The sequence below is a fragment of the Spermophilus citellus genome (genome assembly GCF_964194105.1).
Source record: "Spermophilus citellus genome assembly, chromosome: 1".
Taxonomy (NCBI): domain Eukaryota; kingdom Metazoa; phylum Chordata; class Mammalia; order Rodentia; family Sciuridae; genus Spermophilus; species Spermophilus citellus.
In genome coordinates, this window is record NC_138182.1 from 225,916,799 (window position 1) to 225,932,885 (window position 16,087).

Here is a 16,087-nt window from a genome sequence, read left to right on the forward strand (position 1 = left end):
TGATATGTAAATGCTCAATCCTTGCTTCACAGGATTGTCCTGGAGTCCTTTACCCAATCCCTCAATTAAACATAGTCTTCTTACATGAAGATAATTACACCAACAGAATATCAGCAGGATTTGAACTTTCTTTTTAAAAATATCTTAACTTTTTAAATTTATTTTTATGTGGTACTGAAGATCGAACCCAGGGCCTCACCCATGCAGGCAAGTGCTCTACCACTGAGCCACAACCCCAGCCCAAGGGTTTGAACTTTCAAGTTGCTTTTCCAATAGAAGTGGTACAAGGGAAAAAATCACTACTTGTGTCTGGGAAGGAACTTGAGAGAAGAATTGTATTGGAGATATCCACTTCCTTTGTGGAAGAATAGGCTAAAATTTTATTTGAAGTTATTTTTTTTTCCTGTAGCATTGATTACTTTTTTATTTTTTAATTTTTTAGAGAGAGAGAGAGAGAGAGAGAGAGAGAGAGAAGAGAATGTTAATATTTATTTTTTAGTTTTCGACGGACACAACATCTTTATTTGTATGTGTGCTGAGGATCGAGCCTAGGCCACACGCATGCCAGGCGAGCGCACTACCACTTGAGCCACATCCCAGCCCAACATTGATTACTTTTAAGATCACTGGAGATAGTTTTGCAGTGAGTGCAAATATTTCTTCCTGTGTGAGGTTTAAATGGTAAAATGTGCTGCCACTGAAGTTTTATTGTGTAGAATCAAAAGGTAAATGTGAAAGGCAGAGATGGGGGAGGGGCTAGATACATTTCAGGATGGATTTAGCCGAAAGAAAATATATTGATGTTGTTAATATGTGTTCTGTTTAGCAGAAGAGAGATTATTTCTTGATTTGCTTCCTACTGTTCATTTGGGTAACAAATACTTGATAATTGAAGTACATCAATTCTGTCAATGACCCACATACTCAGTTAAACAATACATTTGTGGAAGATTAAATTGATAGATACTTCAGAATAAATACTCATGAACATTTAAAGTAAGATTTAAGTTACAATAAGCAGTGAGCCATTTAGAGATGCAGAAAGACAGTTCCAGGTTAGAAAGGTGCAGAGGCATCAAAGTAGGAATGAGATTGACCTAGTAGAGAACCCAAATGAAAGCCAGTGAGATTGGAATGAAGGCTGCAGCAGAGTGGCATTGCATATGACAGGGTGAAGAATTTAGATTCAACACTTAGTATGAAGAGAAATTATTAGTGCATAGTAAGGGGGAAAACACTCTAGATGATGGTGAAAATGGATAGAGCAAGGTAAGTAAAGATGGAGTGGGTACTACACGGTAGATGTTAAGTGGGCTGGGCAGATGACCAGGGCTGGAGTGATGGGGCTGGAGAGAGTGAATGAGTTCAGGAGTTTTTGAGGGAAAGAGGGTGTGGTAAAAGAAGAAGCCAGGTGGGCAAACAGGTGGGATAGGTGTCTAGGTCTAAGAGGGAAAACCTCACTTCTCCTACATGAAGTTTCATTTGCATTCTGGCTATAAAGACCCTAAACTTAAAAAACAAAAACAAACAAACAAACAACAACAAAAAAAACCCCACTGTCTTCATAAGTCACCAAGAACTTGGCTCACCATTGGCTTCTGATCTCGAGTTATTTCTATAATCAGGAAGGTGTTTTTTTCACCCCTTCACTTTCTTTCTGGACAGGCTTCATGGGAACCAGGGGTGGAGAGTAAGAGAGGTTCTCTGATGGAGAAATTTGCTCACAATACTTGGGCAGTCTCTAGGTTCAAAGGGAGGCTTAGAGTTTGTTGTGCTAAGGGCCAGGAGTTTTACACACTTATCTTCCATTTCATCCTCCTGATAACTTTGTGAGGTTTATCTTTTAAATCTGTTTTGTGGAAGAAAAGCAAAATCTCAGAGAGGTTCTTTATTCTGTTCTAAGTCATGGAATTTATAAGTCATGGAGGAGGGGACTGGAACCAGAATCTTATTCTCTGAACTACCCACACTGTTGGTGAATCGGAGTTAGTCTGTTTATCTCTCTTGTCTTCATTATTGCTGCACAGATTCCATCAAAGAATCGTGGGGGAGGGCACCATTTCTCTTTCTTTTATGTACTGTTTGCCTCTTCTGCCACACAGAGTGCCTAGTCAGGTGCCCAGCTAACACGCCTGTCTGGAGCAACACCTGCTTCTTGCTGCCACACTAAGGGTCAGGTGAGAGGCAAGGCAGGGCTGACAAGGTGGATTGTTCAGCTTCCACCAGTGCTAGGTGACTAGGTGACCAGAAGGGACTCCCCTTCCTGTGCATTGCCCCGAAGGCTTTTTCTATTACCCGGGGCCCTCCCGCTCTCCATCCTTTACCCCTTACCCCTTAGCGGCAGCTCAGTCCCCCTGGGGACCGTTACTTGCCACTGAGCAGACAGCGTTTGGGGGCACGGGGTCTTGTTCTCTGCTCTAGCCCATCTGAGCGCAGAGCCTCGTTCCCGGGTGCCTGGAGCTCGGCGGGCATTGACGTCAAGCGGTGGCGGAGCGCTGCCGACAGACGGTTGACCCAGGTCCTCCTCCACACCCCCTTCCTTCCTCACCCCCTCCCTTTCCCCTGCACCCGGGCTCTGGCTCGCTATAAAAGGCGGGAGCGCGGGGTGCCCCAGCAGCGGAGAGTTTCAGCACCATGGAGAGCCCCCGCCTGCGGCTGCTGTCCCTCCTGGGCGCCGCCCTGCTACTGATGCTACCTCTGCTGGGCGCCCGTGCCCAGGAGGACGCTGAGCTCCAGCCCCGAGCCCTGGACATCTACTCCGCCGTGGAGGATGCCTCCCACGAGAAGGAGCTGGTCAGTATTCCCCTCGCCCCGGACCTCCTCGGGCTGCCGCGCTGTCCCTTCTTTTGCACGCATCCCTCCTCTTCGGACCTCTCAGTCCCATTCCCAGAGTCAGAGCGCCGAGATCTGGGCGCAAAGCCCGGGCGCCCTCTGCCATCCGAACACCGTCTGGAGCTCACAGGCTGTAGGCAATCTGTCGAGCGAACCCCTCGTTGTCTCTTAGAGCAACGCGAGCCTCGGAGGCTCCGGGACCCGAGGTCAGTACCTAAGACAGCGCCCACTCAGCTCCCGCCTCAGAACATCCTTTTGTCCCCAGAGTCCCAACCCACAGAGTATGCGTGGGTCCCGGGCTCCTTGTAACTAGGGCTGAAAATGAGCACCTGGGCTGGGCTCACAGCCAAGGCGACAACTTTGGGCTCTGGGGCGGTGTGTTGCAGATTGAAGCGCTGCAGGAAGTCTTGAAGAAGCTGAAGAGTAAACGTATTCCCATCTATGAGAAGAAGTACGGGCAAGTCCCTATGGTAAGGCTCTGGGGTCACCCCTCCCCATGTTTTTCCAAGAGAAAACACAGCGCCTTGAATCTTAATCACAACTTCATGGGAGGATGTGGCCGAATAACACTGGTAATGGGTGTGCATTATTCTGTGAGGTCCCCTTTGCTTTCACCACCAGTCCTTGTCCCTTGTTCTTTAAGGGCAAAGGTAGGCTATTACAGAAAGGGAACAGCGTTGGCAGGAACCAGTCCTATAATCTGTGTGGGAAGGAGTATTAACTGAAGATGAATTCTTCACCTAGAGAAGAATTCCCGGAGTTGGAAGAGACCTTGAATCTACTCAGTTCCTGCTACCCTAATTTCTTCCTGTCTTCCAGAGCACAAGCAGTTTTTCTTTTAAAATTTAAGTTCTGGGGTCAAACACTGAAGCTGGTCATCTTCCACGGATAGCTCAGGGTGACCCCACCTCCCTACTATCTTCCTTCTTGGGATAAGGAAATGGGGGGAAAAAGGAATAAAGGTTGTGAGAAAGTACAGGCTTATTGTTTATTTCTCAGAAAAGAAAATGGTCTGATTGTTTCTTCCTCTGAATAAACAAGAAAAAGGGCCAGGAAATGGGATCCCTTTGAAAGGTGGAAGAAGATAGGAAGGGGGGCTGGGGATGTGGCTCAAGTGGTAGCGCGCTCGCCTGGCATGCGTGCGGCCCGGGTTCGAGCCTCAGCACCACATACCAACAAAGATGTTGTGTCCGCCGAGAACTAAAAAATAAATATTAAAAATTCTCTCTCTCTCTCTCTCTCTCTCTCTCTCTCTCTCTCTCTCTCTCTCTCTCCTCTCTCTCTCTCTCTCTCTTTAAAAAAAAAAAGATAGGAAGGGACCAATCATTTAAACTTCTTTAAAAGAAATTTCTTCTCATTGAAATTCTCAGAACAAGTTTCCCTGTGTTTCAGGCCTGACTATACTTAAACCTCTGGTGATGGAGATGGGGTTCAGTCAGTCCTCTCTAGAGGCAGAAATTGCGTTGACTGGGAGACTTGCTGGTTGGGTCCCACATGCACTTGCCTGTTGGGACCCCAATGACCACATCTGTGTTGTTTGCAGTGTGATGCTGGAGAGCAGTGTGCAGTTCGAAAAGGAGCCAGGATCGGGAAGCTGTGTGACTGTCCCCGAGGAACCTCCTGCAATTCTTTCCTCTTGAAGTGCTTATGAAGGAGTGTCCATCCTTCACCATATGTCTCCTTTCCCCCTGTCCCCAAGAGGATCATGCCTTCATCCCTGGAGTTTGGCTTTAGCAAAAATAAAGTTTGCATTTCCCTCTGAGGGTGAAGGGGCTCTTTTCCTGCTGTTCCAAAATAAAAGAACACATTTGATGTTACTGTGTGAAGGATAATGCCTTGTATGGTGTTGACACGTGTGCAAAGTATTCTTCTCTCATTTTTTTTTTTTGTCTGACAAACTCTTGTGTACCTTTGTGTAAAGAAGAGGAACTTTGCTTTAAAAATTGTATTTTTGTAAGTGGCATGGCAGAATGAAAATTAGATCTAGTTAATCTTGGTAGAGAACCTCACAACCTGGAGAATAAATCACTCTAAGCAACATGAATTGAAGCATGTACAAATTATACATAATAAAGTGTTTTTAATAATTGTGCACAATGCATTTTTTTCTTCTATGTAAGTAATTTAAGTAGGAACGATGAGATCAATCATGCTGTTGTTTTCAAAGAGAAGTATTTTAAAAATAGCAGTCTATTGGGAGAAAGGCACCTTAGCTCCAAGGAGTTTTGATCATTAATTAGGAGTTTGCCACACCAGCTTTAGTATATTCCAGTGTTCTTTGATTGCTGTGGTTTAAGCTGTGTGTGTGTGTGTGTGTGTGTGTGAGAGAGAGAGAGAGAGAGAGAGAGAGAGAGAGAGAGAGAGATGTGTGTGTGAAAGGTGAAAGGAGAGACTATAAGATGGAGATGGCTGAACTTGGGGTGATATTATTTTGTTTACTGAAATCTTCAGCTAGATTCCTTAATTTTAGCCCTAAGGCCTGCCAATATAAAATAACAACTCTGCTTCAAAGGAAACAAGAAATGGTTTATTCTACACCAAACATGAGTGTCCATGTCCTGGGAAAATCAATTCAAGTTGCCTTGAATGAGATGCTCTGAAGTGGAAGAGGTTATTTGAAATTTTATAGCCATAAAGTAAAGAAAGACATAAATCAATATATTCAACAAACAAATCAGTGGGGGCATCAGGTAGCTGGGCTACAATAAAATGGTGAAATATTTTCTAGACATTTTAGATTTTATCTTACAGCCTTCTTAGCTTTAAGGTTGGTGGAGGTTAGAGGTCTTCTAAGCCTAATAATACATTCTGGGAGGTTACCTAATAATCACAATAATATTAGGTCAGGCACAAAGGTTAAAAGTAAAAGGCATTTTTCTAAAGGGCTTAAGATAGTCCAAGACAATTTTGACTTTGAAAATGGAACATTTCATTTCTCCACAATCACATGGTTCTACACAACTGAAGTCAAAAAACTGCAGGAGCTTTAAAATAGACGTGGCTTCTCTGGAGAACTTTAGCAGATCAGGCCAATAAAAGGTCAATTGTTTTATATTTTAGCCACATTAAGAGCAATTTGAAGAATCAGAACTCAAGGCAAGCCCTTGGTAAGAAGATATACATTGATTTTAAAGATGGACTCTTTAGGGGTTGTCTGTATAAAGAAAGGGAAATTGTTTTATCAGGTGCTTTAAGAGTATGAGACCTGTTTGTTTCCACTTGCAAATACACAATCTTGAAGAATTTCTCTATCCCAGGAAAAACAGTCATGTAAGTTTCTCAAAATAATAATTTTTGAAAGGAACAAACAAAAATTGGTGGGGGCGAATTCAACCCAAGTAATAAAAATATATTCAATGTTAGTTATACTTTTAAGTGCTTCTGGATGCTCACCTGAGGTCACATTTCCAAAGGCTTAAACCAGATTAAGTAACATTTAAGAAGCAGCATCATGAGAGGAACAGATGCTGATGGCTTCCTAATCCAAACACAAGAGGCACCTGAATAACAGTAGATTCAAAAATAAAGCCCCTCACTGATTCATGGGGAGAGGGAGCATGCTGATCGAAAACACTTCACACGCCAGAACCAGTGGCGGTATTCTTATTATTACTATTAGCACACTTAATCTTCCTGATCTTGCAAGATAGATATTATTTCCATTTTTCAGAATAGGAAACAGAAGCCAGGGGGAGATTATGCAATTTGCTTAAATCACCCAGTCCTAATCATGGTTTCAGCTTTAATCCCTTACTCTCTTTGTCTTTACTCTCTATGTCAACAGGCTGTTGATTCCCAGGAAAGAACTTTCTTTAATAAAAATTAGCTCAGTGGAGACTAATATGCATTTTTTTTCGAGGACAGAGGGAGGGGATCATGATAGATTTATTTATGATTAAAATGTTTCAGTTTTGAAAAACTGTACAGAATTATTTAATATTTTAACTGTCTGTTACTTTTCCATAAATCATTTCAGTTAAAAATCATAAACTTATTGAGTGTCTTATTTTTTTCCTATCTGTGTCGGTCCTAAATAGACAAGACCAGGAAATTGCTTTAGTCATCCATTAGTGCACAGGCAGGACCCTCGGGGATAACTGTTCCCTATCTTGACCTGGAATGTTCCCCCAAAGAAAGCTGTTGGAGGAATTTATAATTCAAAGAAAATAATACAAACCCTGCTCTAACCCCTCTTGACTTGTCCCCCTCACCTCTACCTGTACTATATCATCCTTCCTTTCTTGTTTAATAACACTGAAGAGTGTGGAAAACTAGTTATGGGAGATTTATGATGGGGAATCTGTGGAATGGGTATAAAAAGGCTTTTCCCAAAAATTTTGTCTGGGGACCTAGATTTTAAGTGAATGGTTTGAATAATATTTTACACTAATGATGATGACATTTAATAGCTTTGCTTTCCATTTTATCAATATTAGAGCTCTTCTTCAAATAGAATGCTTTGATATGCTTAATGATGAAAGGTCCCTGTGCTAGGGGAAAAGATTGTTAAAGATTAAGAAATTTTTAATGAGAAAAGTAGTCGCCCACATGTGAGGGTAAGACTATTTGAGATTGGCTGAAAGGTCAGGGCTCTGAGAGCTGACAAGCAGCTATATCTAAAGATCTGAGGAATATCAAGGGCTTGGGAATTATGTACCTAGAACAGTGATTCTCACAGCAGCCCGGAGATGATGTACGACAGTTACTTGATGACTTCTCTCAATTACTCATGACCACGCCCCTCTCACAGTAATTACTGACATCATACCTTTCACTCTATGCCAGAGTCCGGAGGGCTGTGAGGGGCACATGATATGCCTATGTATCTACATCCCCTTGCAATCTTGACAATGGTGCATCTGAATTTGAATATGGAGAATGTAGTTAGGGAAGGGGTTTAGGATTGGGGTATTTAAATAAGACCCTTGGGTGGTTCTGTTAAGCTTCTTCTCTCAGAGCCTCTGGAACACTGAGCTAGTGTGTGTGTGTGTGTGTGTGTGTGTGTGTATTTCACTCATTCATTCCACACTTTTCTGAGTGCTTTCCATGTACCAGATGTTGAGAACCTAATAGCAAATAAGATACATGATCATGGTCCTCATGGAGTTCCGAACCCAGTGGGGAGAATAGACAATAAGAACAAACAAGTGAAAATAATGAGTCTTGAGAAATTTTTTGAAAGACCCTGTAGAAACAAGTGGTGATAGAAGGTGAAGAAGCAGGAGCCAGCCATGATGAGGAGAGGGGTGGAGGGAGCGGGAAGACAGGGAGAGGGCTGCAGACAGCTCAAAGGCAGGGGAGAGGCTGATGAGCTGAAGGAACTGAAAGACGACCTGGACTCAGAAAACGAATGCCATGTTGGGCGAGGTACACGTGGCTTGGTCTTCATCCCCCGCTCAGGTGTACATTGTTGCCTTGATCAGAGGCCAGGTGGAATTAGCAGGTGTTCATAGTTCAGGAACATCTCAAGGGGAAGCCACTGACAGTGAGCAGGGTGGCTGCCCTGGAGTCAACTTTCAGTCCTCTGTGTCTCATTGATGGGTGGGTATGATTGTCTGTTGCCTGATTAATGTGTTTGTGATTTATTTCCCTTCCAAAGCATGCTTGTGCTCTTCAGGGTTTCTTCTCTTGAGGAGTTATCAGCACAACTGTTAGGGCCTCAGCTTGAGGATAATTGATGTTGATATTTCTCACGGATCTTCCCTGATCTGAGAAATCAGCAGAAATCAAGAGGTTACCAATTTAGAAGAAAGGAGGTGATTCATGGAGTAGGGCTTTTGTCAGGGATGAGAGGAGTTTCAGAGTTAGAAAGAGATTCATTTAGGAGAGTCAGGGAGGTACATGATATATAGAGATATAAGTACTTTGTAGGTGGGTGGAAAGAAATTGGGGTAATTATTTTATGGCTTCTGGTTTCCAAGAAAAATAGGATATAAAGTTTGCTGAGAAGGAGACAGAGCAAATTATCCATTTACTCATTATTATATACAATATAAATGTTGATCATAGCCACAGAATGACAGATTTACCATTTAAAGACATTGTTATAGTTTGGATGTGAGGTGTCTCCCAAAAGCTCACCTGTGAGACAATGCAAGAAGGTTCAGAGGAGAAATGATTGGGTTCTGAGAGTCTTAACCCAATCAGTGATTAATCCCCTGATAGGGATTAACTGAGTGGTAACTGAAGTGCTAGGGTGTGGCAGGAGGAGTGGGAATTAAGGTGTGGCTTTGGGTATATATTTGTATCTGGCAAGTGGAGAGCTTTCTCTCTGCTCTCTGATCATCATGTGAGCTGCTTCCCTCTGCCACACTCTTCTGCCATGATGTTCAGCCTCACCTCGAGTTCCGAGGAATGGAGCTGGCCTTCTATGGACTAAGACCTCTGAAACCATGAGCCCTCAAATAAACTTTTCCTCCTCTATAATTGTTCTGGTCAGGTCATTTAATCACAGCAGCAAAAAAGCTGACCAAAGCAGACATGAAGTACTAGACAGAAATTTGGAGGTATAGGTGATGAATTATCAAGGCTTAGAGACAAAGTAATTGAGTATTTTTGAAGGATGTATAATATTTCAAAATGCAAAGGTTGCGGAAAATTTCTTTAAGGTGTGGGAAACAGTGTGAATTAAAGCCACAGAGGAAAGAGGATGCTGTTGGAAATAACTTGAGTGCTGGTTGAGCCCATAGGGTGTAAAATGGTGGAGGGTTTCATGGATGAGGGAAGTGAGGGTGGACAGAGACATAGGGGACATTGTCCAGCAGAGGATTCCCAAAGCCCTCTGGTCTGTGTGGTGTTTCCCCTTGTCTGTAATAAAATGGCATGGGGTTAGGGTGGGAAGCAAAGCTAGATACATCCAATTTTAAACTATTTTAATTCCAAGTTTAGCAAACCTACATTTTTTTTTTGAGAGGGAAAGAGAGAGAGAGAGAGAGAGAGAGAGAGAGAGAGAGAGAGAGAGAGAGAGAGAATTTTTAATATTTTTTTTTTTTAGTTTTTGGTGAACACAACATCTTTATTTTATTTTTATGTGGTGCTGAGGATCAAATCCAGTGCCCCACACATGCCACGCGAACACGCTACCGCTTGAGCCACATGCCCAGCCCAAACAAACCTACATTTTAAAAGTCAAGTTTACTGAAATATAATTTATATTTAATAAAATCCATCCTTTTGAAGTGCATACTCCCTACATTTTCAGTGTTAAATATCCTTTTGGATGAAATGCCAGTAAAATTAGGAGATATTTTCCTAATGTTTCTACTAACAACAAAAAAATTCTTGGCATCTCTTTTTGTGATGCCAAAATCTGGAGGGAAAATTTGCTGATCCAGCCGGGTATGGTGGCACACGCCTATAATCCCATCAGCTCAGGAGGCTGAGACAGGAGGATGGTGAGTTCAAAGCCAGCCTCAGTAACCGTGAGGCTGTAACCCTGTCTCTAAATAAAATACAAAACAGGGCTGGGGATGTGGCTCAGTAGCTGAGTGCCCCTGAGTTCCATCCCTGGTACTGCCCCCTCCAAATGTGTAAATCCAGACATTTAAAAATCAGGAGATTAGACTTCATGCAGACTTAGAAAACAGGGAGTCTGGATGGCTGGAAGGATGATTTATGTTGAAGAAATGAAATTCAGGAGGTGACACTCAGAGAGAGGAGAGACCCGAAGTTCTGGATTTCTGAGGGGCCTGCATGTCTAGATTTCCATCTCGATGTGGTTTGGAGCACAGGGCAGGCCTGTCCTGGAAGCAGGAATCCTGGTCTCCAGTCACGGCTCTGCCACTCATTAGCTGGGTGACCTCCAGCAAGGCTCATGGTTTTGCAGGGCCTCAGCCTCAGACAGGCAGATATCTAAGATTCTCTTTCTGGCTGAAATATTTCAAGTCTGTATTTGACTTTGTTTGATCATATCTAATATCCTATGTTTGAGCACCCAGGAAATCAAGCAAATAAGCCCTGGCCTAAATTGGTTTTGACTTTATTTGAACTTCAGGCTTGAAAAAGAAAGAATCAACCTCAAATCACCTCAATTCGTAAGTTTGGGTTTTCAAATGCTAAATAATCTTGTGAATCGTTTTAGGCATTTGAAACTTGAAGAAAATTTTAAAATCTTATAGTATTCTATATAATTTCTTATATTTAAGATATATCTTATTTATATAAGTATAATTATTTGTTATAAATTAGATATATACAAATTATATATATTATACATGTAATACATTATATATGTACATAGATTTTATATATGTGTATGTATATATGTGTATATAAATATATGTGTGTATATATGTGTATATATACACACACATATATAAAATCTATATACATATATAATTTTATTGCATATATAATATAAAATACATATATATATATGGAAGTTGCTTCTACATACAATGTAATTTATTTCCTTTTGTATTCCCTCTCCCAATTTTTGTTGATTGTCATGTAGAGCTCACCAAGGTAGGTGAACTGACTTCTTAAGGACTGAAAACCTCTGTAAAGATAAAACTAGGGAGTGTTTCTAGCCTGGAAAATTTTATACTAGAAAATGCTTCTTATGGCCCTGAGGTCTTAAAGCCACACTTCTGATGGAATGAAGTCCTATGTCTCCACAGCGGTTTTGGGGGTTCAGGCCCTTCTTGTCATATTCTGTGGCCTTTCTCAACTTACAGTCTCTACACGAAGGTTCTGAAGAGTTGGTGTTTGTGGGTTTAGGGGGAGTTTGCTGTGGTTCTTGTTGTGTAGCTTCCTACTTAGTTCATCAACTATCTCATTTGGGGACTGATCACAGAATGTCAGGGACAGTCAGATGGTTGATTCACTTTTTTGCCAACTGACCACTCAGGTCAGTCAGTGTGTGGCATGTTCAGCACCTGGTTCCAGCACCTGGAATTGTCTTTCTCCTTCCTTGGGTGTACTTTCATTTATAAGCAGTAGCCCAGAGAGTTGTCTACAGAAGTTAAAACAAATTTAAACTTGTTTGTATTCTTTCTGGAAGAGGCCCACTCCAATCAGTTTTGGAGCGGTTGAGACCTCTGTACTCCATGAGAGCCAGACTCTTAACTGCCACTGCCCATCACTGAACCCAGAATCCTGCAACCCCTCTGCTTCAGTATGTTCTTGACATTGAGTTTCTGATCCACTGGAACATTTATCTTTCAAGGCTGCTTACATATTTTGAGTTTTCTATTTTTAATGTTTTCTTCTGTCCTTGTGATGAAATTACGTAGTACATCAGCAAGATTAGAAGTGCTTGCTGCTATTTACTCTCACACTCACTACAATTTAACTTCTAACATTCCATTAAAATTTTCTTTTTATCATGGTCTGAACAAATTCATGCATATAAGTCGAGTGGATATATTTCTATTCTCCTATAATTTTGCTTATTGGAAACATTGAACATAGTTGATGGATCATTTCCTATTTCTTGAAATATTTCTTGTTACTATCTTAAGATTTTTCTTTTTACTATCTTAAGATTTTTCTTCACTGTGCCTGACTAATTCTTCTCCTTGACTCCTTATGGCAGCTCTGTCTGGATGTGCAGCAGGAATGAATTATGTGTGTGTGTGTTGCTGGGGATCAAACCCAGGCTTGGAGCATGCTATGTGAGTGATCTACTACTGAGCTTTGACCCCAGCCCTGTAGAAGGAATCTTGAAACTTGTAACTTCTTTTTACTTTCTATTCCCTTTTAAAATAATTTGGTAGTTCAGATCCAGATTTTTAATATAGTATCTAAAGTTTCCCTTTTGGATCAATGTTTTAACATTCATCTTCTCAACAACACAAACTTCTCAACAACACAACAACAATTTTATTGACTTTAAGTTTTAGTGATTTATTGTACACCATTGATTCTTCTGAAACAACATCTCAATTCTTGAGTTCTTTATTCTAATTCATTAGCATCTTTCTTCAAGTGATTTTTTTTTTTTGAGACTGCTACTTGGGTATTATGTTTCTGAGTCCTTGTGTGCTTTACTTTATATTTGTTTTGCTCTTATAAACAACACATTTTTTTAAGACAGATATCTAGAAACCTCTTTCCACACTGTTGGTCCACTGTTTTCTGGCATTGAGGTAAGGAAAATCTTTCACTGTAATTACCTTTTTTGTGCAAGTATCTTGTCTCTCTATACAGTCTCTGAGTAGTTGCTTTTTTTCCCTGTATTTGAACTTCAGAAACGTTGCTCAAAGTATCCTCATGTAGCTCTGGCTCTATAAATCTTGCCTATGTATTATTGAGTCATTTCAATGGAAAGATTCAAGATTTAAGCAGAAGATATTTCCCTCATTTTTTATTATTATTTCTCTGCTGTATGTTTGGTTCTTTTTCTGAGATTCACCTTATAGATATTCCACAGAGATTCCATGAATCATATATGTGATTCATTTAATCATAGATACTCCATGTAAACTGTTTTTTCCTTTTTTTTTAATCTCAAACTTTTTTCCTGTCCAGAGGGGAAATCTTTTTTTTTTTATTTGAATTCCTGTTCATTTTCTTTTTTCTTTTTTTTCTTTTTCTTTTTTTTATTGTTGGTTGTTCAAAACATTACATAGTTCTTGACATATCATATTTCACATTTTGATTCAAGTGGGTTATGAACTCCCATTTTTACCCCATATACAGATTGCAGAATCACATCAGTTACACTTCCATTGATTTACATATTGCCATACTAGTGTCTGTTGTATTCTGCTGCCTTTCCTATCCTCTACTATCCCCCCTCCCCTCCCCTCCCCTCTTCTCTCTCTACCCCCTCTACTGTAATTCATTTCTCCCCCTTGTATTATTTTTCCCTTTCCCCTCACTTCCTCTTGTATGTAATTTTGTATAACCATGAGGGTCTCCTTCCATTTCCATGCAATTTCCCTTCCCTCTCGCTTTCCCTCCCACCTCTCATTCCTGTTTAATGTTAATCTTCTTCTCATGCTCTTCGTCCTTACTCTGTTCTTAGTTACTCTCCTTATATCAAAGAAGACATTTGGCATTTGTTTTTTAGGGATTGGCTGGCTTCACTTAGCATAATCTGCTCTAATGCCATCCATTTCCCTCCAAATTCTATGATTTTATCATTTTTTAATGCAGAGTAATACTCCATTGTGTATAGATGCCACATTTTTTATCCATTCATCTATTGAAGGGCATCTAGGTTGGTTCCACAGTCTTGCTATTGTGAATTGTGCTGCTATGAACATCGATGTAGCAGTGTCCCTGGAGCATGCTCTTTTTAGGTCTTTAGGGAATAGACCGAGAAGGGGAATAGCTGGGTCAAATGGTGGTTCCATTCCCAGCTTTCCAAGAAATCTCCATAGTGCTTTCCAAATTGGCTGCACCAATTTGCAGTCCCACCAACAATGAACAAGTGTACCCTTTTCCCCACATCCTCGCCAGCACTTGTTGTTGTTTGACTTCGTAATGGCTGCCAATCTTACTGGAGTGAGATGGTATCTTAGGGTGGTTTTGATTTGCATTTCTCTGACTGCTAGCGATGCTGAGCATTTTTTCATGTGCTTGTTGATTGATAGTATGTCCTCCTCTGAGAAGTGTCTGTTCAGGTCCTTGGCCCATTTGTTGATTGGGTTATTTGTTATCTTATTGTCTAATTTTTTGAGTTCTTTGTATACTCTGGATATTAGGGCTCTATCTGAAGTGTGAGGAGTAAAGATTTGTTCCCAGGACGTAGGCTCCCTGTTTACCCCTCTTATTGTTTCTTTTGCTGAGAAAAAACTTTTTAGTTTGAGTAAGTCCCATTTGTTGATTCTAGTTGTTAACTCTTGTGCTATGGGTGTCCTATTGAGGAATTTGGGGCCCGACCCCACAGTATGTAGATCGTAGCCAACTTTTTCTTCTATCAGACGCAGAGTCTCTGATTTGATATCAAGCTCCTTGATCCATTTTGAGTTAACTTTTGTGCATGGCGAGAGAAAGGGATTCAGTTTCATTTTGATGCATATGGATTTCCAGTTTTCCCAGCACCATTTGTTGAAGATGCTATCCTTCCTCCATTGCATGCTTTTAGCCCCTTTATCAAATATAAGATAATTGTAGTTTTGTGGATTGGTTTCTGTGTCCTCTATTCTGTACCATTGGTCCACCTGCCTGTTTTGGTACCAGTACCATGCTGTTTTTGTTACTATTGCTCTGTAGTATAGTTTGAAGTCTGGTATTGCTATACCGCCTGATTCACACTTCCTGCTTAGCATTGTTTTTGCTATTCTGGGTCTTTTGTTTTTCCATATGAATTTCATGATTGCTTTATCTATTTCTACAAGAAATGCCATTGGGATTTTGATTGGCATTGCATTAAACCTATAGAGAACTTTTGGTAGTATCGCCATTTTGATAATGTTAGTTCTGCCTATCCATGAACAGGGTATATTTTTCCATCTTCTAAGATCTTCTTCTATTTCTCTCTTTAGGGTTCTGTAGTTTTCATTGTATAAGTCTTTCACCTCTTTTGTTAGGTTGATTCCCAAGTATTTTATTTTTTTTGAGGATATTGTGAATGGAGTGTTTTTCCTCATTTCCATTTCAGAGGATTTGTCGCTGATATACAGGAATGCCTTTGATTTATGCGTGTTGATTTTATATCCTGCCACTTTGCTAAATTCATTTATTAGCTCTAATAGTTTCTTTGTAGACCCAGAGGGGAAATCTTGAAATTATTCTCTAACTTATAGACTTGTTTTATTTGTCACCTAATCTCTCACTCACTGGAATAGTCCCAGTAATTGTTTCCTCAAACCCCCTTTTCTTGTAGTTCTAGTGTCAGAAAGCAAATACCTCTGAGAGGCACAGATAACTCATTCAGACTTCAGTTAGGGAGAGTTTTCCACAGCCTCTTTTTCAGGGACTGCAGAGAAGATGGGGTACCAGGATGCACAGGGAAACACTGGGACCAGCTTTACCTGCTTCACACTTTGCTAAGGTCTGTCTCTGGCTGGAGCTCTCAAAGGCTCAGCATAGGTCCCCAACGGGAGATAATGGTGCCAAGAGCTCTGAGATGGCAAGTGGGAATCACATCATGGTTAGAAGAGCGGTGTTATTTGTTTTTTCTCTTTTTACTTTGCACTTATTGAGCAAGGGAAGGGGGGAGAGAGCAGAGGGGGAGGAGGAGGAGGAGGAGGAGGAGGAGGAGGAGGAGGAGGAGGAGGAGGAGGAGGAGGGAGGGAGAAATGGAGATAGAGCATGAGCCTGGGTTGCATGTTGAGATAGGTTGCATGTAGAGAAGGAAATTGGG

General features: G+C 41.0%; 1 protein-coding gene across 1 annotated transcript; it reads left to right on the top strand.

Annotated features, from left to right (window-relative positions):
- Positions 1–2,107: 2,107 nt before the first annotated feature.
- On the top strand, positions 2,108–4,483 carry CARTPT (CART prepropeptide; the record flags this gene model as incomplete). Its single annotated transcript, XM_081279065.1, has 3 exons — positions 2,108–2,793; positions 3,219–3,302; positions 4,376–4,483. The coding sequence occupies exons 1-3, from the start codon at positions 2,635–2,637 to the stop codon at positions 4,481–4,483; spliced, it is 351 nt and encodes a 116-aa protein (XP_081135191.1). The 5' UTR covers positions 2,108–2,634.
- Positions 4,484–16,087: the final 11,604 nt, after the last annotated feature.